General features: G+C 37.4%; 1 protein-coding gene and 1 long non-coding RNA gene across 2 annotated transcripts in view; one reads left to right on the plus strand and one right to left on the minus strand.

The window, feature by feature from the left end:
* Positions 1 to 501: 501 nt before the first annotated feature.
* On the plus strand, positions 502 to 20,848 carry LOC117307449. Its single transcript, XR_004521093.1, has 3 exons — positions 502 to 590; positions 1,455 to 1,503; positions 20,764 to 20,848. It is a non-coding gene; the product is annotated as an uncharacterized LOC117307449 (long non-coding RNA).
* LOC117307448 (sarcospan-like) overlaps positions 18,120 to 24,526 on the minus strand; it is a 78,904-nt gene continuing 72,497 nt past the window's right edge. Inside the window, exon 4 of the mRNA XM_033792201.1 lies at positions 18,120 to 23,416. Within this exon, the coding sequence (XP_033648092.1) occupies positions 22,958 to 23,416 (459 nt within the window). The 3' untranslated portion in view covers positions 18,120 to 22,957. The remainder of the gene's footprint in view (positions 23,417 to 24,526) is intronic.

The following is a 24,526-nucleotide window of genomic DNA, read 5'->3' on the forward strand; positions in this document are numbered from 1 at the left end:
TTAGGTCAGCAAAAATGTTCATAGGTTTGTTATTTTAATTACCCGAAAATAAATTATGTAATTTGTATCCGAAAGTCTATGCCTACTTGTTACATAAAAAGGTAATGTTATTGTTAGTAAGCATGCTACGAAATTAGTTCATCTGAAATGCCCCACTTGATAAGAAATCAATAAAAAACTTGTCCAGAGATGTAATAAATCTGCAAAGATTCCCCAAAAACTCCAAAAATCTGCAGGCGAGTTTTGGAAGTTTCCCTGGTGTCCATTTGAATGCTGCCCTCATCTCAATACGACAAGACATGCGGTTGGTACCCGCTGTCACCTCGCTAAACATTCCTCAGTTCAACAGGGTGAAATTTGTGGGTTCTTTTCTCAATTAATAGACACTGTATCCAACTGACATTTTCAAGTGACTGTTATTGTAATGAAACTTGGTTATGTAACAGTAAACCAGCCATGCATGACCATGGCGTACATTAGCTGGATGCTAACCTGTTGTATCCCGAATCTCAACATGTGAGTGGTGTCTTTGTTCATTCTCCCACATGCCACAGAAGGGGCGACTCCACCACTGCCTGTTATGTGCTTTGGTAAGTATAAAATACTGCCATTATTTTGTCTCGATGTCTTTGCCTTTATAAATCAACTTTACGTGGACTAAAACCAAACATTGATCCTACCTTTAAAGAAAGAATATAGGCCTACTTTTGGAAAAAAATGTCAAAAGGCCATCTACATAAATATACAATTACAAGCCTGTGAAAACCTGGGCTCAATTAACCATCGATGTTGCAAGAAAATAATGAAAGAAAAGAACCACCCTTGCTGCGTCCCCTACAAATTCAAGATGTCTGGCGAAAGGCTTCACGTCTGAAGCCCAGTGCTGAAGCCTTCTTCAGATTAAAGGGTTCTAGTGAACCAAATACAAATTTCTAAAACTACATTACTCCATAGGGTGTTATTTCTAACAATGTTTTTATAGTTTCAACAGCTCTGAAGTGATCTCTCCAATTAATACACTTTTTATGGTTATAATCTTTTGGAGTAATTATCAAAGGAATACTCTCCATTTGACGTTTTTATCAATCAATCACGATGAGCTATGAATCCGCCCATCTAACACAACCCACCGCGTTCCCCCAGTCTCTATTCGTTATTATATTTTACGACATAGTATTGGTTAAACAAATAGTTCTCCCTTTTGGTCTAACGGGCTAAAATGGAATTTCTCATCCCGTCCGACTCCCGTGGGTCACTGTGAAATACTTGCTGGAGATCGATTCTGAAAGTTCTCTACAAAAACGCCAATGAAGTTTGCGTTTTTAGCGAACAAACATTGCACTGTTTTAGTGTAAAGTCTAATAAAACTGAAACTAAACTGTTTGACGCATGGCCATTTTTAAAATTCCCGCGGTGTGCCATGTTATGACAGTAAACTTTGTTTCCTTGTGCAGGATATAGCGATCTTTGTCATTCCACAACAATTCTCAGCACGTTAAAAGGGTAAGTTCCAAGTAGTGTTCTGCTAGATCTTTACTTCTGTCTAAAGTGGTTGTTCAAAAACTTTGGAAGAATGTCGAAAACTGGTCGCTCATTAACTATGAATTCTCAATTTCTTGAAACAAAGCGCGGGGACGTGGCATGACGCTTTGTCACAAGATATTCTGAACTTGAGTTACAGCTCGCTGTGAAAGTTTCCTGTTACGAAATAATGGACGATATTATTTATTTAAAAAAAATAGCATATCTGCAGGCCTGTGAGAAATCTTTATTAAAATAACTTCAGGTTCTGCATAAATCTATTGAAGGTATAAAGTTATGTTAGCTTTCTTTACAGCATAGACCTAAAGTTAAGAGTGCCGAGTAATTTTATTATCTAAACAAAACAAAATGCTCCTTGCGTTGAAAACTAAAAGTTGAATTTTAAAAGGGACTTTTTAAAGAGACATTTAAACTCTTGAACAGAAGGCAAATCGTTAAGGTTGTAAAGAATTGTGTCAAGCATTGCATTCTGAAAAACTGGTTCAAATCGCAGTCATTTACAAATGCGTATATTGATGAGAATGCTATGTAGGTCACGTTCAATGGGTCCTCTCTGTGTTGTGAATAATCAGCTTAAACTCGGTGGGATCTTTTTGTTTCCGGAGTTTACATTGTTGTGTTTGTTTGTCAGTCCGTGGGAGCCTGGAGAGGACACTCACAAAACATAAATCAATAATTAACGGTGGGATCACAGTCGGTGGTTTGTCTCTAAATCAAATTAATGGAGTATTTTCTCATCTCTCTTTGACATCACTACCTAACCAAATTTTTTCCCCTTTTATTCCTGGGCTTCGGTGTGGCTTGTGACATTTATCAAGGCATGTGTAAACAATAAATGTAGGGTTTGTGTTGTGAGTGCGTAGGCGGTTTTGGGTAAATGGCACCTAGAGTATCAAGTATGGACGCCAGGGGAATCTGTTTCAATACTGGCATGCTGTAGTAATGGAGTGTAACCAGTGTGCAGTTGGGTAATGCGACCCAGAATTGAGGAAATACAAGTAGAATCGTCAAACTCTAATGTATTTTGATAGGGTTGTTTTGGGGGTGACTGTTTTCGTGGATTAAGCAACAAACATTCTTAAGTGTGTTTAAAGTGTTTCAGTTCATTGCAAATGGAAATGTTTGTGATGGGGCTTGTGCCTGGAAAGCATACTTCTCATGCAGCATTAAAGGGACAGTTGAGACAGAAATAAAATTAAGGTCACGATTATGACTTACATTTTCATAATTATGACTTAGTTCATAAATATGGCTACATCTCTCATAAGTATGACTTAATTGACACCATTCATGACGACTTAACCATAGTTATCATAGATGCCTATACGTCATAATCACTAATGCCAATTTTTTTGAGATTATCTCTGTATAGTATCAAGTAATAATTATACGCCTTTCTTAATATTTATGCATAACGTCATAATTCTTACTCAAAATGAGGCTATGGGCGCAAGTCCCCTGTCACTTGCAGTGGCTGCGCCCATCGCCTCGTTTTGGGTTAGCATTGTGACGTACCTCATGCATAAATATTAAGAGAGGCGTATAGCGTATAAAATCATAATAAACATTCCTCAATGTCCTTTTACAACTCTTCCGCTCACGAGTGTTCCGTTTGGGTTTAGGGTCTACATGTGTCCAAGTTTCTATTGTTTCCTGGGTGCATTTCTGTGTTTTCGTCTTTTTTGTGAATGAATGAAAGGAGAGCAACGACCCATCTGAAGTAACAGTTTTTAAGATAATTTCCCACTCAAATATTAGCAGACTTCAACCCTGAAGCACTTTTTAAGGCAGCAGGAAGCACCACGATTTGTGAAACAAGGGTGTCTTTTCTGTCATTATTTTGTTAACTTTCAATGACCAACTGAGTAATTTCACAGATTTGTTTATTTGTGCATAATTATATTGGAATACAACAAGTGAGAATACTGGCCTTTACCGAAGGTTTCCAGTGCCTTTAACGGCCTCGTTATGAAAGTAAATATGATTCAGTGCAGTCACAACCCGGAAGTGAATCTAATCCAATATTGATAGACCAGGTAATATTATTTGAGTAAGTAGTCTTTTCTGTGTACATTCTCTCGGTGGGAGTGGAAAAAGCAATTAACAGCAAACTGATGGATGATGATATGATGCCATTCTTGCACCATTAATTTTTCTCGGTTAATTAAACAAAGTTAATTAAACAAATACGTGGCCCTCTTAGATAGAAGTGTCTAATTAGATTCCGCGTGGCTCACAAACAGACACATTTTAATTAAATGAGATGAAACAGATTGTGTGATATTGAAGACAAGTTATGAAAGAGTAAAATTTATGAATGATTAATGTACAGAGAATGTAAATTTGTGTTTCATTATATTCAATCGGGGTATGTCCATTTTGTCAAAGGGTGTACAGAATAGTTTTGACTTCATTTTCCAGGTTGGATGTTGAGTTTATTTGACTGTACAGATAAAGAGAGGACTGAAGTCACCAATGTTAACAAACCGATTAGGTTCAATGGAGTCTTGAGGGCTCCGTCACTAATGTCAATGGATTCCTTTAAAAATAATGGGCTTAGGAGTGCCCTTACGGGGTATTTTAGAAAATACAACAATGGACCCCACAAGATAATTATTTGTTCAACTTGGACCCCACAAGGGGATTCTTTAGAACAAGGAATAACAATAGCCGGACCTTCCAAAACCATAATCGTATAAGGTTGTGGACGCACCTGTACAGGTTTATGCCTTTTGCTGCTCGGCACACACATTAACATTCACTTCTTGAACAGTCATAAAATCCATGACCTGTTTTAAAGTTGATGGTTTGAAGTCGCCACTTGATCTTCCAGTGGCTTGGAATTAAGGGTTGTCAGGTTAGGTTACCATGACAGTGGTTAAGACAGCCATAGTGAGCGCCTTGGAGCACATCGTCACGCATCCTAGTAACTTAGGAACAACCTACTTATCACATACTAGTTTTAACTAGTTAAAACAATCCTTCAGCAGCATCAACACATGGATAAACTGAAGAGCATGATCGAAAGATTGAGATATGCAATGGCTTACAATTGCTTACCTCCTCATGAGCTATGAAACTAGATGCTCTAACAAGCATTCTCTTATATTCAGTCTGACAAATAAATTGGACGGGCCTGCTTCTTATCATCTTGTTATCACATCAGGCTTCAAAGGGAGATGCCTGTAATAAGAACTTAAAGTGAGCTATAATAAAGGTACTTTTTGCAGAAACTGTCTTTGACTTGGACACACCCTCGGATACACAGGGTGAAGTCAGATGGCTTCGTGATCCAACATAAGTTACAATCACACACAACAAACAATTTCAGTCACGGTCTGATGGTTCATTGAAGATCAACGGATCGATGACGAAAATTATCAACACTTAGAAAAACACACCATGTACTCAAAACACACAATGAACGCGACAACCCACCATGTACTCGAAGTGTATCGCTGAAAACACACCCTCGAGATACAACAGTGAAAACACACCATGTACTCGAGAAACAACAGTGAAAACACACCATGTACTCGAGAAACAACAGTGAAAACAGGTTCTCTCTATGAAACAAACCACATACTCGACAAAACTATAGTATTTGTCCCAATGCAAAACTAACGTATATTCCTCTAACATGGCGGAAATAATTTGCAATATTTACCCCCACCCTACTTTTCTCGTTCCACTCGTTCTGAATTGTGCAGGTGCGACCTTAAGATTGAGAAATAAACAATTCCAATCCTATTTCTTCATCGTACGTTGCCGGCAGCCATTCGCAGTCATGCGAGTTTAATCCCGTCACTAAAACACAGCAGTCCGCCGGCCCGTTACAAACCAAATATTTCCATGATATGATTTGACTGGAGTGGGTTATAATCTGTCTTCAGATCTTTTCCCAAATCGTCTTAGGGAAAGTGATATTAATTAAACCCCCTGAAGGACTGATTCCACCACGATCACAAATAATTCAAAACTGACCGTGACATATAAAATAAAGGCGGCTTGAAGTAATTGGGCCACGGTTTGTGATATGGTCCTATCTTGAAAGAAGTGCCACAATCGGAATTGATCAGTGGGATATTTCAGACAATCTTTGGATGGGTGGATGGAGTTCACATTAGCGGGGTCGAGCAAATACTCTGTTGGATCTCCATTTTCCAAACGTAACAAAGTGAAGAACACACTTTTTGTGCGAAAATTACACATCCAGTGTGGACCCGATACTGAACATAATAATGTACACACAGTGTCAATGTGGCAGGGAGTGATATCGTGTGGACACGCGTCCTTTTTATTTTCTCAAACATTCATCTCTTTGTTGAGATTTTATTCTACCTTTGTCAAAAATGTCTGATAGAATACCCCTCTTAGACTTAAGAGACCTTTTGTGGAATGTGTTTCTTTGTCTTCGGTCTCCATAAACGTAGATGTATTTGTAGCCAGATGCCGAGAGAAGCTTTTTAGGAAGAACCAGAGGAATTCATTGTGTCGAGTTCATAGATTGATGTTATTTGGGGCAACCTTGGAGTTCTACTCCTCTTGTAAATGTTATCTTTAGCCACCGAATGTTATCAATTGTGCGACGCTCATTTCAACACTTTTCGAAATTCTGCATATGATGACTATATAGATAGCTTAATATATAACGTAACCAACCCGAGTAAAATGCCTGTGGTTTTCCTTTCTACTCAGAATTCGGGAAAGTACTGAGTTAATAAGGGTAAAACCAAATAATATCCTTTATCCCGGTGCAAATTTAACATCTGTTACTATAATTGTTCGTGATATTTCTCTTAATATAAATAAGTTAAACGTGGCTATGTGTTCATCATCTTATTCTTCTTCTTCTTCGTCTTACGTTACACTGAAAGTACGTAGAGAAGGTTGACATTTTAGTCGGACAGCTTCCTTTTTGAGTGATACCGTTGAACCTGAATAGACTATTGATTCGTTTATTTGAAACGGCAAAGTTTGTTATCTTCAAAATCTCAATCCAACTCACTAGCTAAACCCAGGGCAATGACTGGGAGTTAGGAAGTAGCCACGGGACCATATTAGTTTGAAAATTGAATTTGTTTGGAAATTTGAGGCGAAATAAATTTGGTCGCCCTTAGGACATGGCAGAAACATCCAGTATCATTTGGACGGCTTGATACGTCCGGCTGATGTCTTATTTTAGTTGAGTTTTTTTAGTGCATTGTGTGTACCTCTCGCCTCTCCCGGACCCAAAGTGGTCCAAATTATTACGAGCTTGAAAAATATCGTGTGATAGGATTTGATTACAAATATTTATGCTTGGCAAGATGTAGGTGAATATTATATGGCTACAGGATTTAATGGAGAGTGCAATTGCTACAGTCAGGAGTTGAAGATTCAAACCGTTTCGTTGGAGGGAAATATTAGATATTGATGTAGGCTTAGAGGAACACGTTGCCTTGGATCGGACGAGTTGGTCTATAAAAAGCATTTGTAACCGTTTGTTGCAAAATGAATATGGTTAGAAAGATGTTTAAAAAGTAGAATACAATGATCCACATAACATTGCCTCGAAATTGCGTGGTTTTCCTTTTCCTTTAATAACTAACACTGTCGGCCATTTATGGGAGTCAAAAAGTTGACTCCCATAAATGGCTGACCGTGTTAGTCGGCGAGGTAAAAGGAAAACCGCGCAATATCGAGGCATGGTTGTGTGGATCATTGTATTCTACTTTTATAACATCTTTCCACCCATATGCATTTCATAACAAACGGTTACAAATGCTTTTCAAAGACCAACTCGACCGATCCAAGGCAACTTAAACTGCATCAACCCAAGTTGAGTAAATATATAGGCATGGAGTAAGATCGAGCTGTTAATAATGCATCTACTTCGCTTTCCAAAAAAGGTTGATTTACTTTGAATAACTCGTGACACTTACTAAATGAATATATTTTACTCTTGACCAGTTTGAAAAGGTTTTTTAAAACGAATCCTGATTCGAGAACACTCCTGTTCGAGAATTTGTCAAAGTAGTTAAAATTTAGATCACTGGGATTTCAGTCAAAGTTGATGTGACGTATGTTCAAACTTTCTATTATTCCCTTTTCCTTTCAGTTTTACTCACTAAATAAAACTTCAAAGGACTATAAAACGATTTGGTTTTAAAAGTGATGTAATTTTGCAAACTGTTTCTCGAGCAGAGTGAGAAACGTTTCTACCAATGTCGCTTATGGGCAGTTGCTTTTTTTACCGTCTAATAATATTCACCCAAAATGACAATCGAATCAAACTATTTTGGTTCGCTGAAACACATAGTGTCCGACCATTACTTGACTGTTGCTGCATTTCATTTGTTTAACTAAAAGGCTTGTTTTTTGTCATTGATAAGAAGTCCACAATCCTAATTTCTATTATGGCAAAACAAATCTTTCTGTTTATTTTCTGCGTAAAGTTTGAACATTTTCCATTTTAGAATTTTAAAACCATTTCCTAAAGCCCACGCAATGCCCTGCTGCTATCCCATATTTATGTGTATGATCCCCGAATGAGTCTATTCTTATCGAATAGCCTTTTTCCCGGAAATAGTTGTCCAGCAGCCAATTCTTGCCGTTCGTGTTTATGACAATTTCAGGTGATTTGAAAAGCCTTGGGGCATTGAAGCCAAATCTCCCTCATTGGACCAGACAAGACTGTCTCATTCTATTAGCCGTTTATTACTTGATGGTATAAAAGCAGGTGCTGTAATTCAGTCTGCAACTCACTTGGGTTTGTATCATCAAACTCTTAGATAACATGGTATTTCCGCTAAATGTTTGTCTTAAGGGATATCTCCGTTCACTCTTTGCCTCTTTGGGTATCTCCGTTCACTCTTTGCCTCATCGGGTATCTCCGTTCACTCTTTGCCACATCAGGACTCTATTATCTCTCTTTGCCTCATCGGGTATCTCCGTTCACTGTTTTGTCTAATCGGGTATCTCCGTACACTCTTTGCCACACCAGGTATCTCTGTTTACTCTTTACCTCTTTGGGTATCTCCGTTCACTGTTTTGTCTAATCGGGTATCTCCGTACACTCTTTGCCACACCAGGTATCTCTGTTCACTCTTTACCTCTTTGGGTATCTCCGTTCACTGTTTTGTCTAATCGGGTATCTCCGTTCACTCTTTGCCACATCAGGTATCTCTGTTCTCTCTTTACCTCATCGGGTATCTCCGTTCACTGTTTTGTCTAATCGGGTATCTCCGTACACTCTTTGCCACACCAGGTATCTCTGTTCACTCTTTACCTCTTTGGGTATCTCCGTTCATTAACTGTTTTGTCTTATCGGGTATCTCCGTTTACTCTTTGCCTCATCGGGTATCTCCGTTCACTGTTTTGTCTAATCGGGTATCTCTTTTCACTCTTTACGTCTTTGGGTATCTCCGCTCACTGTTTTGCCACAAAAGGACTTTTTGTCAAATCTTTGCCACAACACAGTGCTCAAGCCTGTCAAAATTCTTTACTACCTAAAAAGGGAGATATTTGTTGGAAAAGAAGAAGGCAAAGACAACAAATTATTAGTAAATTCCTTGTTTGATGTTCAGACCATGGGGTTGAACGATGCCTTATTCTGTAAACAGTTGCCGTATAGCATGCAGTGTTGTGGTACCAAGTACCATAGAGCAAGGCAAGTACATAGCCATGTAAAATCTTGTCTGAAGTGGAGTGATTATTAAGACTAAAGTTATGTCCAACAGGTGTCTCAGGCTTGGGGTATTAACTGTGGGTCCGAGTGTAAATTATTTTGTTTAATGTGATGTCTAAAATATTTAGCAAAAGCCATGATTCTTGACGTATATTCGCATCTGTATAATTCATCAGATTTGTTTATCCGCGGGAGATACTTTATTGCTACCTTTGATGAACAAGAATGTTGGCATCTACCGCGTTGTTTCAATAATTTGTTTGGCCTATGACAAGGTGTCATGTTTGTTCAGCTTGGTGTCGATAGTCGATAAATTTGATCGGGTTGCAGATTGGTGCACCAAGAGCATCTTAAATGTTACCATTAATCTTCGGTAGGAACCGACTGATAACTCAGGAAAAGAACAAAACACACTAACAAACACCCCAACAAACAAATAATCACCCCAACAGCCCCCAGAGGTGGGGGGGGGGACCAAGATGGGCTGGGGATATAGGGTTTAAACTTAACAGATTTAAACATAGTAATTTGCTGCCACGGAGATGGACAGTGATTGTTTTAAAAATGGACAAAGGGAACATGAACTCTAACCATGACCCAAATTTAATGTGGAGAAAACTTAAAATATTTATTAAGACCACTCTACAGTTTGTTTCACGATGGCGTTCTGGTGGGATTCGACCCAAAATATGTAAAGTAGTTCTTTATTATCTTCTTGTCTGAGAATCGTGGTGGCTGATATTATCGTTGGTAAAGCATGTACGTGTATACATTAATCTATCCAAACCATCTTGATTCTGAGTTGAATGTAATTCATAGATTCTAAGGAATGACATTTTCAGATCTTGTGAATTGATACAGTGCTTAGTATACGTCATTACATCTCTCAATGTAAAATGGAAACAGCCCAAGTGTATGGCGACTACCTTAAAGATTGTAGATAACAACCCTGAAATCAGATAAGATTTTATCTTAAACTACTCTGTAATTGCACGTAGTCCTAGGTATCAATGCATCTACTTTCTTTCTCCCTGATCAAGGGTGACCATGAAGTTGGAGTGTGGGAGAGCAGTATTGGGTTTTGTACACATGAGAATGAACTAGTCCCAAAGGAGATGGGAATCGAGTGTAAAGAGGAGATGTAGCTTAATGCAGTGATGAAGTCTCCAACATAGGGTGGTAGAAATGTACGGCAAGACAAGTTCTCAAAAAAACATAATCTACCAAGCAAGGCCTAATTTCATAGAGATGCTTAAGCACAAAAGGTAGCTTAGCACAACAAAATTATGCTTATTAGATAAGTTTGCCAACCACAATACCGTGTCTCATGTACAATTTGTGACTGGTGTCCTGCTCATTTCCGCTAAGCGAACAATTTTTAAGCACTAAAATCACATAGAGGTGGAGTTTGTAAGAAAGGTTTCTTGAGTGAGCAATTTTAGCATCAGTGTGGGGGATAACTTCTTCCAAGGAATGTGTTCTTTTATGAAGATTTTTTTTTAAAGGATGGAGGAGAGATTTTGTATAGGAGTTTGTATAGGCCTACCCACCACAGGGCTTCAATATGAAATGAAATAGTAAGCAGTTGATTTGAAATGAAGTCATGAATTTATGTATTGCATGTGCAAATCTCAGCAATTTCTTCAGTTGCAAAAAACATCATACCAATGTAACTAAAATAAATCCTTATTGGCAAACTGGCATTGGCCAGCTGGAACATTATTCAGATGCAGACATGCAAGGAAGAGAACTAAATGAAGTGATGTTTATACCACTTACATAGAATAGTAACTCATTCTAATACGTAGGTATGTCTGGGAAGCACAGTGGGAGCTTTGCAGACAATTTTATTGCCTTGAGGAGAGATTGACCAATATAAAAAGAGCTTATGTTACTATTGAATTGCGAAGTTCATCGACAGAATTCTACTATGACGTTACAGTAGGCCTATATCAAAGAATGAGACTGGGTGATGAAAAGGTCAAAGGGAAGAGAACACTATCTATTGGGGTTTTATTCTAGACCCATTTCTAGAACTTGAATCATCGCAACATAATGCATTGATGCCACCTGCCGCCATCTTGGAAGTAAAGTGCAATGCAATGACCAAGTCCGGAAAAAGCGGCTTAGGCTTGATTGTCATGTTGATTTGAGTTGATGCATTTAAGGCTTACAGCCAAAGCTGTAGCCACAAACTCAGTCACGACTTTTGTACGAATAGAGCACATGATAGAGCAATATTCATCGACGTCATATATGCATAACGTCCATTGAAAATAGGCCGGATAGCCACTTCAAAAGTGAGGGCTACACTTATTTGATTTGGGCTATTGACCCAAATCAACTTTTACCGGGGGAACATTACCAGGGGCATCAAATGCCAGCAGTGGCACAGTGCAGTCTACTCATTGGGCTGGGCATCAAATGCCAGCAGTGGCACAGTGCAGTCTACTCATTGGGCTGACACGGGGCTCCCCCCCCCCCCCCAAACCACCCCACTCTCTCTTCAGTCTATAAGGAACAGACAGAACTACCTCCCCAATTGTTTACAAAGCATGTATGGTTGAGTGCCTTGCTCAAGGTCACAAGTGTCATGAGCAGGACTCGAACCCACACTCTTTCCAAAGTGATACACGTTTGTTCGTATTACTTGAGAGCTAGAGGATATAAATTTAGTTTTGAAAAGGACCACATTCTAAAAAATCACTCATTAAAAATCACACAATAGACACCAGTTATTTTTTTTTCAATTGACAGTTTAACAAATTTAAATCAGAACAATTTGAAAATTTATATTTAACACCATGTGCGTATAATACAAAAAGTCTAAACAGATGGTATTATACATGTTATTTTTATACTTGAGCATAATTAAAATTAAAAACCAAATGAAAATGTAACTTACACAAAATGTCTTGACACCAATGTAAATTATTAAAACATTTCAAATAAATGATTTATACACTATATTTACTGTATGTCTAATACACTACTTCATCTTGAGGTTTGTAAACAAAATACCCATTCAACATTTTTAACAAATTGAGGCAGAGTATCTATTTCTGTATAGTAACTTTTCTTTATATTTAACCAGTCGAATAAAAACTTGCTTAATTTCCTTTTAAACATGAGATAGTTGAAAACCATTTTAAATCTGGAGGTGGGTTAAGTTTTATTTAAAAGTTCTACTTATCTGAGAAATGCATAACGAGATTTAAACATTCAAAGGGGATAAAATGTTTGATCTTTTCACATTGTTCAATTTAAAGGAACACGTTGCCTTGGATCGGTCGTGTTGGTATTTGAAAAGCGTTTGTTTATAAAATGCATATGGTTAGAAAGATGTTTTAAAAGTAGAATACAATGATCCACACAACTATGCCTCGAAATTTGGTTTTCCTTTTACCTCGTCAACTAACACGGTCGGCCATTTATGGGAGTCAAATTGACTCCCATAAATGGCCGACCGTGTTATTGACTCCCATAAATGGCCGACCGTGTTAGTTGACGAGGTAAAAGGAAGACCGTGCGGATCAATGTATTATACTTTTAAAACATCTTTCTAACCATATGCATTTTATAACAAACGGTTACAAACGCTTTTCAAAACCAACACGACCGATCCAAGGCAACGTGTTCCTTTAATCGTTGTATTATATTCAGTATAGATGAAAGCATTTAAACTTGAGTTTTTATTTCATTGATATATCTTGGGAATTTACATAGACAAGAATCAACTTTTAAATTGAACATGAATGATAAGTAATGCTAAAGGAAACCCACATGACCTTTGACATGCTCTTTTTTAATATGACGCCTTCTTTGTATAACAAGATTCAATACTTGTATTCCAACAATGCATTTAAATCGACTTCATAGAAATTTTTTTTTCAAATTTTCCAAATACTCATATTATTGTAACTGTTTACGTTTTGTTTAAATTTTGAGTAAAGTTCTTGGAGATAGTTAGTATGATACTCTCCCTTTCGCAGAAACAGCCAGGGTAATAAATCCAGTAAGTTTTAAGTAAATGTCACAAGACCTTTTAAAGTTGATTCGAGTTTGAGAAAAAAAAACCTAATTACTTACTAAGCATGCCATACAGGAAAGTATACAACTTTAGTGGTTTTTATGTCATATTAGATTGTTCACTATGCTTTTTTACAAGGAATTGTGTGCTTCCAAACATAAAAAATCAATTAAAAAGAATATCAATGATGCTTTTAATCTTGATGTTACTGAAATAAGTTTAGCATACATCATAGAAGCTGTATTTTTATATCGTATTCTTCATCGATGAGTCATTCAGAGGTAGCCTTCAGTTACACTTCTAAAATTATTTAAAACAAACCCTTTTTTTTTTTTTTTTTTTAAATCACTCAATGTTTTTTATTGTCAGTACCAAATTCTGCGGCCACCTGTGTGCCCATTCACATTATCCACTTGTTAGGTCCCACTTCTCATTGATTTTGAGGTTTCCAACATTGACATGATTGGCCTATCCCTCTCTAATTCCCTGCCTAATCCTAAATCCACCTTCACCAATTTTTGTTAGTCCAACAAGACTTGTTAAAAGCCCTAAGGTGAGGTACTATACACAACACACTAATCTCACACCAAGTCATTTGGACTGTGATGGCAGTAGTAGTCTGTAGAGCCGTATAGACTACTTATCATCTACATCAGAGAGAGAATTGCTTGACTACCACAAAGCATGCCATGACAAATTTCAATGAAAGTCTTTCGAAACAAGAGAAATGTTTACGAATTAAAATTAAAATGTGACGATTTAGAATGAATAACAACCATGCAAGACCCAATGTAAAAATGTTAACGCCATTATAAGCAGGAAAATTATTTCTTTGTTATGAAGGATTACATTATAAGACATACAGCTGTTCTTTTCAAAGCCTGCAGCCAACATTTGTAGCTGTCAATGACCAGTATCTGCACTTTGTGTGACTCGGCCATCAGAGTCACAGGAAAAATAGTGGGAAAAACTACAGCACTGTTTTGACTGAAACATCTTATGTTGAACTAGCAAGATCAAAGGTGATTTATTTATTTTTATAAAACAATAGCATTTCAGACCAAACTTTTTCAAGGGACGTCTTTACTACCTTTAACATCTTGATATCCCAAGTAAGTTAAGAGAGTAGCCCTTTGAAGATTGATGTTTTCAATCTTACCAATTCTGGGCACACCCTTTAAAGACACTGGACACTATTGGTAATTGTCAAAGACCAGTCTTCTCACTTGGTGTATCTCAACATATGCATAAAATAACCAACCTGTGAACATTTGAGCTCAATTGATCGTCAAGTTGCGAGATATGAATGGAATAAAAAAAAACACCCGTGTCACACAAAGTTGTGTGCTTTCAGATGCTTGATTTCGAGACCTCAAATTCTAAAACCTGAGGTCTCGAAATCAAACTCGTGGAAAATAACTTCTTTCTTGAAAACTACATCACTTCAGAGGGAGCCGTTTGTCACAATGTTTTATTTTATCAACAGCTCTCCATTACTCATTAACAAGTAGCCTAAGTTTTATGATAATAATTATTTTGAGTAATTACCAATAGTGTCCAATGCCTTTACAATTGATCTGTTAAACTATAATTTAACAGCTACCAATCATTCTATCACAATCATCACTATCCTTTTATCAAGCAGTATGATGCAGTAAAGCTAAGCTATTGAGCTAAAACAAAATCCAATCAATCATTTAAATTGTCATGAAGCTGTTTGAATTTAAAAGAAGGCATTCTTTGTGCATATAAAGCAGTACAAAAAAACATGGTAGCATATAAACCATAACAGAGACAATACCCATGTTGATCACACGACACATTGAAACAATGGCAGTTAAATTTCCACAATTGATTCGTATTTTAACAGTTGACTACATCATTAAGATTGCACATACACCATGGAGCCCGTCGCACATCCCTCATCTAACCCTGTCTTTGGTTCACTAATAATAAGATTCTTTACAAGAATGTTATACAATTTACATGAATTATTTACATTAGAATGCATATCTGATGAATGAAACCTGCTCAAAAGCCTTCCTCTCAATCTTGATTCCACCACTTCAAGGTCAGATTCACAAACAAAGATAATAATGCAATTGTATTTTTGGTTAATATATACAGCAAGGCCAAGTGAAAAAAGCTAGAAGGCTTGCATAGTATAACAGTGCGCTTTGTTAAACCAACAATTGTGTTTTTTTGTCTGTCTCCGTTTGAAGGATGGTAGGCATGTTTTAATCAAATTTCTAACTAGAGATGCATTTGATTAATCATGCTTGTTAATCTTTAATATCTAACTACTTAGCTAGCTCTCTATCAACGTGACAGCAATAATATTATTGTCAATTTGTGTAAAGTATTGATTCATTTACTTGACTTGAAGCAATATCTATGTTTATGCATTCCTCTTTGCCCTCTTGTAAAAACTCACCCTGGACCATGAAATTGCCATTAGTGACTTTGTGTTTCAGATTACAAGGATCAATGAGGTGTGGTAGAGAACCATAATCAGCTTGATTTTAGTTAAATTTACCGACAAAGCCGAACGAGTTTTAAAGCTTGAGCCACTTTGAGCTTGTATTAATGCCAATGTTGTAGCAAGCCTTTTATTACAGTGAGAAAGCTACATAATGATTATCAAAGCATAGCAATCAGTCATGGATAAGCTCAAGCAGATAATTGCTATATTTTAATTAAGATGACAAAATGGGAGTCTTCTAGCATTGGAATTTTGATTATAAACTGTCTTTTTGATTTCAATCTCCTGAATGCATTGCTGCTTTTAATCACCACTGAGAGTAAGATATTATGTTTCTTGTGATGGAGTATAACAGAGACAATTTGATTGACAACGAGTACTTCAAAAACACTTTTATCAATATTATTTTACAGAAAGTTGAGGTAAAGTGAGTTATCCACATGATCCCTTTTAAAGGCAGAGAATGTTATCAGCAAACATTAACAGAAGAAGGATTGTTCAGTTGAGTTTCAAATTGAAAATGCACTGATTATGTTCATACCTGGGCCCAATTTCATGGCTCTGCTTACCGCCGAAATTCTGTGCTTACGATCACAATTTTCTGCTTACGCAACCTCGCTACCTTGGGCAGCGCGCCGTATCACCAGCTAGCTCTGAGTACGTCTCTAACCCCTGGGAGGGAAACTCAGAACCGTGTCTTTGATTGGCCATCATATAAACCCGCAATATTTGAAACGCTGTGCGTGTCCAAAAAATCTGTACGCCGAAACGCGTGCGTATAAAGATGTACGTATTCAATTTTTTTGTCACGCAACACTGAACGCCAAGGCAAGTTTATGACTTTTATTACACACAGCGCAACCAGCGCGTGCGCAACTAACGCCCAACACAGAACGGATCAACCACAGGACTAATTGTAATATCCCATATATTTGGATATTTTGGAGTTACATTTCCAGGGGTTATGATCGAGCAAGGCATGCTGGGAAAAAATGGCGCGTCGAGATCGATCACCCCCTGGGAACGAGGTTATCGCTTACGTGCAAGTTTCTGCGCTAGCCATGTAAGCGTAGAATGCCTAGGAACGTGGAGTACGCACGCGCAGAAGCCAAAATTCGCCACTAACCTTGAAATACGCTTGCCGTAACGCAGAATTCCCTGCTTCATGCGCTGATTCTGTGCCATCAAATTGGGCCATGTAACAAAGCTCCACATAAATACTTCCATCTGAAAGCTCACTGATTCAAAAGTTCCTATCAGTACCAATCCTCCACAGAAACATTTTTTTTTTCCATCTGAATTACTGTCAAAGAACACCCAAATTCAAGTTATTATTTCACTTGAAGCAACTGATTAAATAGGCTCTCACATATCACAAACCAGAGTTTTGTTTAATGAAATTGTTGATGGTATTTCCACAACTTGGTTGTACATTGTATATGTTGAGAAACTAAAGAGGATTGAGTTTAGCCTTCCAAAAACCAATGGTACAGTAACCATTTAAGAGGTATATGTAGCATACATGTAATTACCCGCTGCCAAAACATAGGATTCGAACTGCCTCTAGCTGCCGGGTAACCTTGGTAGTCTAGTTGGTAAGACACTGCTCTAGAATTGCAAGGGTCGTGGGTTCGAATCCCACCCGAGTAACATGCCTGTGATATTTTTTCACAGGACTCGGGAAAGTACTGAGTATACAGTGCTAACACACATCGGTGTATGGGTAAAAACCAAAATTAATATTCTTTATCCCCGATGCAAATTTAACATCTATTATACATGTAATTGTTTTGTTACTTTAAAGACAATGATTAGACTCCTTCATTATGTTTTTAAACTAGCTGAATGTGAAATAATATTAATTATTATGAGCCTCTTTTATTGGCATCCAATTTCTAAATTAGAATTTATTAGCTGATCAGGCTTATTACAACTTATATATGATGCACAAAAACCCAAAACCCATAAAGCTTAGATATTGTAAATTTTATGATTGAACAATTTGGTGGAAATGTAAAGAAATTTGCTCGTTAAGATGAGCAGAGTAATCTATACAATGGATGAGCTCTTACAACACAGTTTCTTTTCAGAACCACAAGTAATCGACCTGTGCAAATGGTCTGAATAATGCCCATTTATTTCTCAAATATTAAAAACAATTTACCATAATTCAACTTTCCACAATGGAAGAAAAAAACTGAATATGTTGATATATTTTTTAATTAGATCAGTCAATTGTATAAACAATAAACATTAAAAGCTGCTATAACTCAAGTCTGAAACACACACACATGAACATAATAAGGGAACACTCTACATATAAATGATGTCAGACTTATTAAAACTCTGATAAAAAATATTTCCACAGTATGAAAGACAACAAAGAGGGCAGCCAATCCAAACTTATTGATCATTTTTATTGATAGTAACTCACTAGAAACAATTGTGCTAAACCGCCAATACATGGATAACATGATGCAAATGAAGCTGACCTATGAACCCTTGCTTTGGTCGCTACTGCTGAGGTGAATCGATGGAAATTTGAATGCGCGTATGTGCCACACAATGACAGGTCATCATTAATCTTAGTGGGGGCACTGTGATGCACTTGTGATGTCAATTCAATCTCTGAGTTGAATCTTTCCAATGTTTTGTTTAGTTTGGCACATTCAAGTGTAAAATCGTTAGCTTAGGATCAGCATTGCAGTCTAACGTAACATGGAGATACCACTATAGCTTTTACAGTACTATGAACGTTTGGTAATAGTCTAAGCTTGGGAACTGCAATGCAGTCTAGCATAGGATGGAAATCCCACTATAGCATTCATATCCATAGCACTACAACCTCTACAGTATAGTCAAATCTTGGGAACTGCAATGCAGTCTAGCATAGCATAGAGATTCCAAGTAGCTTTTATAGTACAACAACTTTTGGTAATAGTCGAAGCTTGGGAACTGCAATGTAGTCTAGCACAGCATGGATATACCACTATAGCTTCTAGCATAGGATGGAAATCCCACTATAGCGTTCATATCCATAGCACTACAACCTCTACAGTATAGTCAAAGCTTGGGAACTGAAATGCAGCCTAGCATAGCATAGAGATTCCAAGTAGCTTTATTAGTACTACAACTTTTGGTAATAGTCGAAGCTTGGGAACTGCAATGTAGTCTAGCACAGCATGGATATACCACTATAGCTTCTAGCATAGGATGGAAATCCCACTATAGCGTTCATATCCATAGCACTACAACCTCTACAGTATAGTCAAAGCTTGGGAACTGCAATGCAGTCTAGCATAGCATAGAGATTCCAAGTAGCTTTATTAGTACTACAACTTTTGGTAATAGTCGAAGCTTGGGAACTGCAATGTAGTCTAGCACAGCATGGATATACCACTATAGCTTCTATAGTACATGTACACACTTCTGTAGTACTAGTCAAAGCTAAGATCAGCATTGCAGTCTAGCATAGCATAGAGATACCACTGTAGCTTCAAGTATTAGTCCAACTTGGGAACTGCAATGCAGTCTAGCACAGCTTGGAGACAGCACTGTAGCCTCTATAGTATTATAGCTTCCCCTATAGTCAAACTTTGGAACTAGCATAGCATGGAGATACCACTATAGCTTGGAATTGGCATTGAAGTCTAGCACATCACGATATACCACCAAAGCTTCTATAGTTACTAGTAATATTTGAAGCTTGGGAACTGCAATGCAGTCTAAAACAGCTGGAGATACCACTACAGCTTCTAAAGTACCAGTCAAAGCTTTGGGCCACCATTGCAGTTTAGCATAGTTTGGACATCAGCAGAAGTCTCTATAGTACTATTCATAGCTTATATATTTGGCTATTCTACAAAAATAAAATTAAAATATTACTTCTCAAACATTCATCATCAGAGTAAAAGTATCAAAATAAAACTTGAATGAAAGAAAAAACAAAATGCTTCAGCAAAAGAATTATAGGCCCTATTCTTATAATAAACTGAATAATCTTACATCAAATCTTTAATTTTGTTCAAACCACATACTTTGTAGTGTCGTTTGTTGACAAGGATGATACAATGCGACCTATGGGGGATTGGGTAACTACTGTAGCACAACATTAACATGAGGATGAATGTGATATCCATATACGTGCCTCGTCAAATGGCAAACGTATCATTCAATCGTGTTATGTGAGAATCAGGATGGGTGTTTATATCAAGGTGGGAGCAGTTTCAAAAGACAACCGTGTATTTTCATTCTATCAAATGTTTCCAGGGATGTAATTTTGAGGGTCGTCGCCACACTACTTCTCCATCTAGGCACACTTCTAACACCCCTGGTTTTGGAGTAATTTTTTTTTTTGTGATTAGCTATAACTTAAAGTTCAACTATCAAATCTTGTATAACAGTATGGAAAGATAATAGGGCTAAATCTCATCTATTTAATTACTGTACACTGGTATGTTAACAATACAATCGTAGAGTAGATATATAACACTCCTACTTATCCATGGGCAGGGGCCACCAACTGAGATATCTGAGTGACCAATCAGCTTCCCTCAATCACCAAAGTGGTACAAAAAGTAATCTAACAACATCTTTAGCTTCTAGCAATGAACAACGTATAAATCTTTTAAACCTTTGATTTATGTACAGATGGAATGTTAAAGAGTTTTGAAAGCCAATGAAAAAAAACTATTTAAAAATGTCAAATGACCAACTTGAAAAAATGTTATTCACAAATTGTACAGTTATGATGGAAATTTTACGCAAACATCATCGGATTAGAAAGACTTAAAACAATCTGATATTTGTATCCCTTCTAAGATAAGTAGAAGGGGAAAGTCAAAATGCTAACTTCTTATTTAAAGATAAAATTTTGTTAAACTTTCACCACACAAATTGATGCAACAAATTCACACCTTGGATTCCCTGACAGTTCTACTATGGCATATAACTAATCACCTATTACATCTTATAGAGTGGGGGTATTTTAATGGCTATAGTCAAAATGCAGACTGCTATCTCTCTCTCTCTCTCTCTCAGGGATAGTGAAAACATTAATGAGAAGTCTCCCACTCACACCCGATCCACTATACTACTCCAGAGTATCAGATAGCAGGACCAGTTGTTATCAGAACTACATTATACCCAAGGAAATAAGATAACATTGCATGATGTTATTTCACACCTGCAGCCGATTTCACGAAACGTTAGGATTAATCCTTTCTCGAGTTAGGACGTGTCACTCATCCTAAGTTAGGATGGGTTCAATGCGTCCTAATGTCTATGGTTATAGAACTTAACTAACCCAAGTTCTAAGGTTAATCCCAAGTTGAGAGAGTCTGGTAAAAACGACAGCAGAACCTTTGAAACCCCACCATGCAATGTCAAAAATCTCATTCATTGTTATTCTCACTTGCCCCTTACCTTAAGAGACCTAAAGGTACCAATTAGATGTAAAGCGTCCAATGAAAGCACAAATAGATGGCAGCTTTTTACATAACAATCTTAACATCTGAGCAGAGCCTGCATCCCCTTCCAATATATACAGTGACTAAAATGACTATAATTTACATTATACAGTGTAAGACCACAAAGTGTTGACACACTCAACCTTTGAAAAGTTTGATGCCAAATATCCAAATCCCTGAACATCTCAAAATGTCTCAAATGTTGTATTAGTACAACATGGTATCTATCATTTATCGGTAAAAATTGATGTGATTCTAACTACTTGCTAATTTCTGAATGAGAAATTCATTCATACCTGAATAAGAAAGTGAAGTTTTGATCAATAAAAGAAATCCATCTAATTTACACACGGAGCTATCAAGTGGAACAAACGATGTAATAAGAAAAGTCATATTCACTTATCATAGGCTCATTTCAGAATCCTCCTTAGTATGAGAATCTAGTGCCTTGTCACATGAGGCAACTTTTCCAGGTAACTTAGAGGCAACCAACTGCAGTGTAAGCTACAGAATCACTTTTGTAGCAAATAAGTTATTTTTTTAACAATTTCCAAAAGAAAAATCTGTGAACATTCAAATGTGACTGCCTTTTCTTCTCGTAGATTGTCTGGAACTGGTTGCCTCTAAATTGGCCTGTGTGACTTGGCCCTTTTAAAAGTACAGCTTCAACATTTCCGCTTACAGTTTGATTTTGCAGTGAGCTGTGTAAATCAGGAATTCAGTGCAACCCTTTAAGTTTGATAAGCACATACTACCATGGTAAGCAGCTCTATGAATTAAGCAATGTATAATCGCTAAGCACTTCAGCTGGTTGATTGTACACAACTGCAAACATAGTTGATACTGTTCACTCGTTTTAGTAAATTGTTTATCGGCTTCAGAAAGATGACACTGCTTGTGTCAGTATCAAAATAAAAATGCTAAGAATTCAAATCAGGAGTCATGGATTTTTCTACTGCGGTCCTTCAGTGATGTTTAAATCTTAGAAATTGTTATACAGCTTTTCAAATCTGTAAGTTGCATGGAGGTACCACTAAAGCCTCTAGAGTACTGTTGGAACCGCATGCTGCTGTTCCTGGGTCACTGAGAGTTAAACCGGATGTAATCTTCTTCTTTTTTCTGTCCACACACAGTGTTAAAACATAAACCAGAAGCGGTCTAAAGATAACCCCCAGCTTGACAGTCTAACTTTTCTGGGTTAGACCCCATTCGGTCTGTAACTTTAGAACCGTTCAGACACACAGAGTTGAACTTGATCGGGTTGAAAAATGAGTTCAACCAACTGTGCCTGAACGACCTCTTTGTGCTATTACATTGTTATTTGTGAATAATGTCTGAACCTATTGACATAATTTAAGCAAGCACCGTTGTCAATGACTTTTGATTGCTGTGCAGTGTCAGGAGCTATATAGGGCCCTAATGTAGTAATATCCTAATCAATATAGACTCTAACAACATAAAATAGAAATAAGCAATTGTAAAATAAAAACAAAAGATAAGGGAAAAAAAGGTATTCTATGAAATATTCATATAATACCTTCAGTAACTAAGAATGCAATATTAATCAGTACCGAGTCGATACACTGTGTGGTCTCATTAGAAACCGTTATAGTTAATTCCATTTTGGCTATTCCTCTTGCATCACACAATCATGTCCGTTGTCTCAACGATGTCATGTCTGTTGTCTCAACGCTGATGCTCATCAGCAAACATTGTTCAAGACCAAAAACCGCCATTGTTTACACCATAGTCTGTCTGGTATCTGGTCATGTGTCAAAGACAAACCGATCCTGTCTGTTGTCACCATTCGCCATGATATAGTTTGTGTAGGGTGGAGTCTGGGGATCTGACCATGGGTGATTAGGGATGCTTGCACTGTACGAGTAGAAACGCAGCCCCGAATGAAAATCCATATAGCGGTTTCTCCACATTAGGATGACGACTAAGAAGGACGTCATGCCGCCCAGCGCATTCAGTATGCACTGGATGAACATGTAAGTCTTCAAGTTGAGCAAGAATGACGTGCAGTCTATGATATCTAAGAATGTGTAAATCCTCGTCAGTCCGTCGCTTTCTTCTTTGGTGCAGTGACACGTATTGGATTCTCTTTGGCAGCCTTCTTTACTGTTAATCATTCCATCTATGTTATCTCCCTGTATTCCACAGAAGGCGCTGGCTATGGTGCTGACAAACAAAGAAATCACGGAGAGTATGAAGAACGTAGCCTGAAAAACACAAACAAAAATGTAATGTAGTTATGAATATGAACTGATGGGGGAGGGATCGTACATACATTGCACTTGACTTGCAATCATTCACGTTCATCACTAATGCAGTAAATGAAGCACCTTTAACGATAACAGGGACCAATTTCTTACAGTTGTGCAGCAGATAATTCTGCTCAGCAAATATATAATTTGCTAAGCGACAATTGAGTGGGGTACCAGTTGCAGCAATGTAAACTGTATTGTATTTTGGCTGGCTACCTATTTCTTCTAAACAAGATTTTTCCATGCTTAGCAATTTGTTAAGCTTACATGCTTTATGAAAAATTGTCACAAAATGGTTAAAGAATGTGAATAACATTTGCAAGAAAGGCATGTTTTCTCTGCTTATAGATGAAACATCCCGTGTTCTTGACAGCGATGGTGGCCATCAAAATAAGACCATCAGTCTTGCTGGTTTTGCTGTAAATTATTTTAAAGAGAGATGTTCAGAAACACCAATACTAATGGTGAACATTCTCTCTTTATTGTTAAATCAAATATTACCCATCCGTTTTTAGTCTGAATTTGTTGAACAATAACAAATGATCAACATAAGGTCTGCATAATCTCAAACTTGACATAAGACGCTCATGTGTGTACGTTTAATCAAAATCAACACCTCATGAGTCTCTACACACAGTATGCAGAAATATACCGTAGGGATAAAAAACATTGCAAGTTTGCCTTCATGGCCAAAGCTGCTGGATATTGTTCTTGAGCCGAGTCAAGAATGCGGTATTTAGAGAAGGTGAATCTTAGTACCAGGCAAAACCTCGTCGCAATAAGCACTTTGTAAAAAGTTGGGAAGGTAGTGCATTCTGCTGTACCAGCCAGGCTCCTAGTGGATGATACCCTTGCCTACATCCTTATAGACTGTGAAGGGGGTAACCTTGTTTCAGACACAGTTGGTGACAATGTGCCCCTGGTAGCAGTTGATTTGGGTCAATAGCCTTAATCAGTTAAGTGAAGCCCTCATCTTAAAATGCCCATGCAGCCTTGTGATAAAGGCAATGTCTCATTGAAAAAATCAATATAACAAATAAGTTAAGTGCATAATGAGACAACAGG

This window comes from Asterias rubens, chromosome 2, assembly GCF_902459465.1.
Source record: "Asterias rubens chromosome 2, eAstRub1.3, whole genome shotgun sequence".
Taxonomy (NCBI): Eukaryota; Metazoa; Echinodermata; class Asteroidea; order Forcipulatida; family Asteriidae; genus Asterias; species Asterias rubens.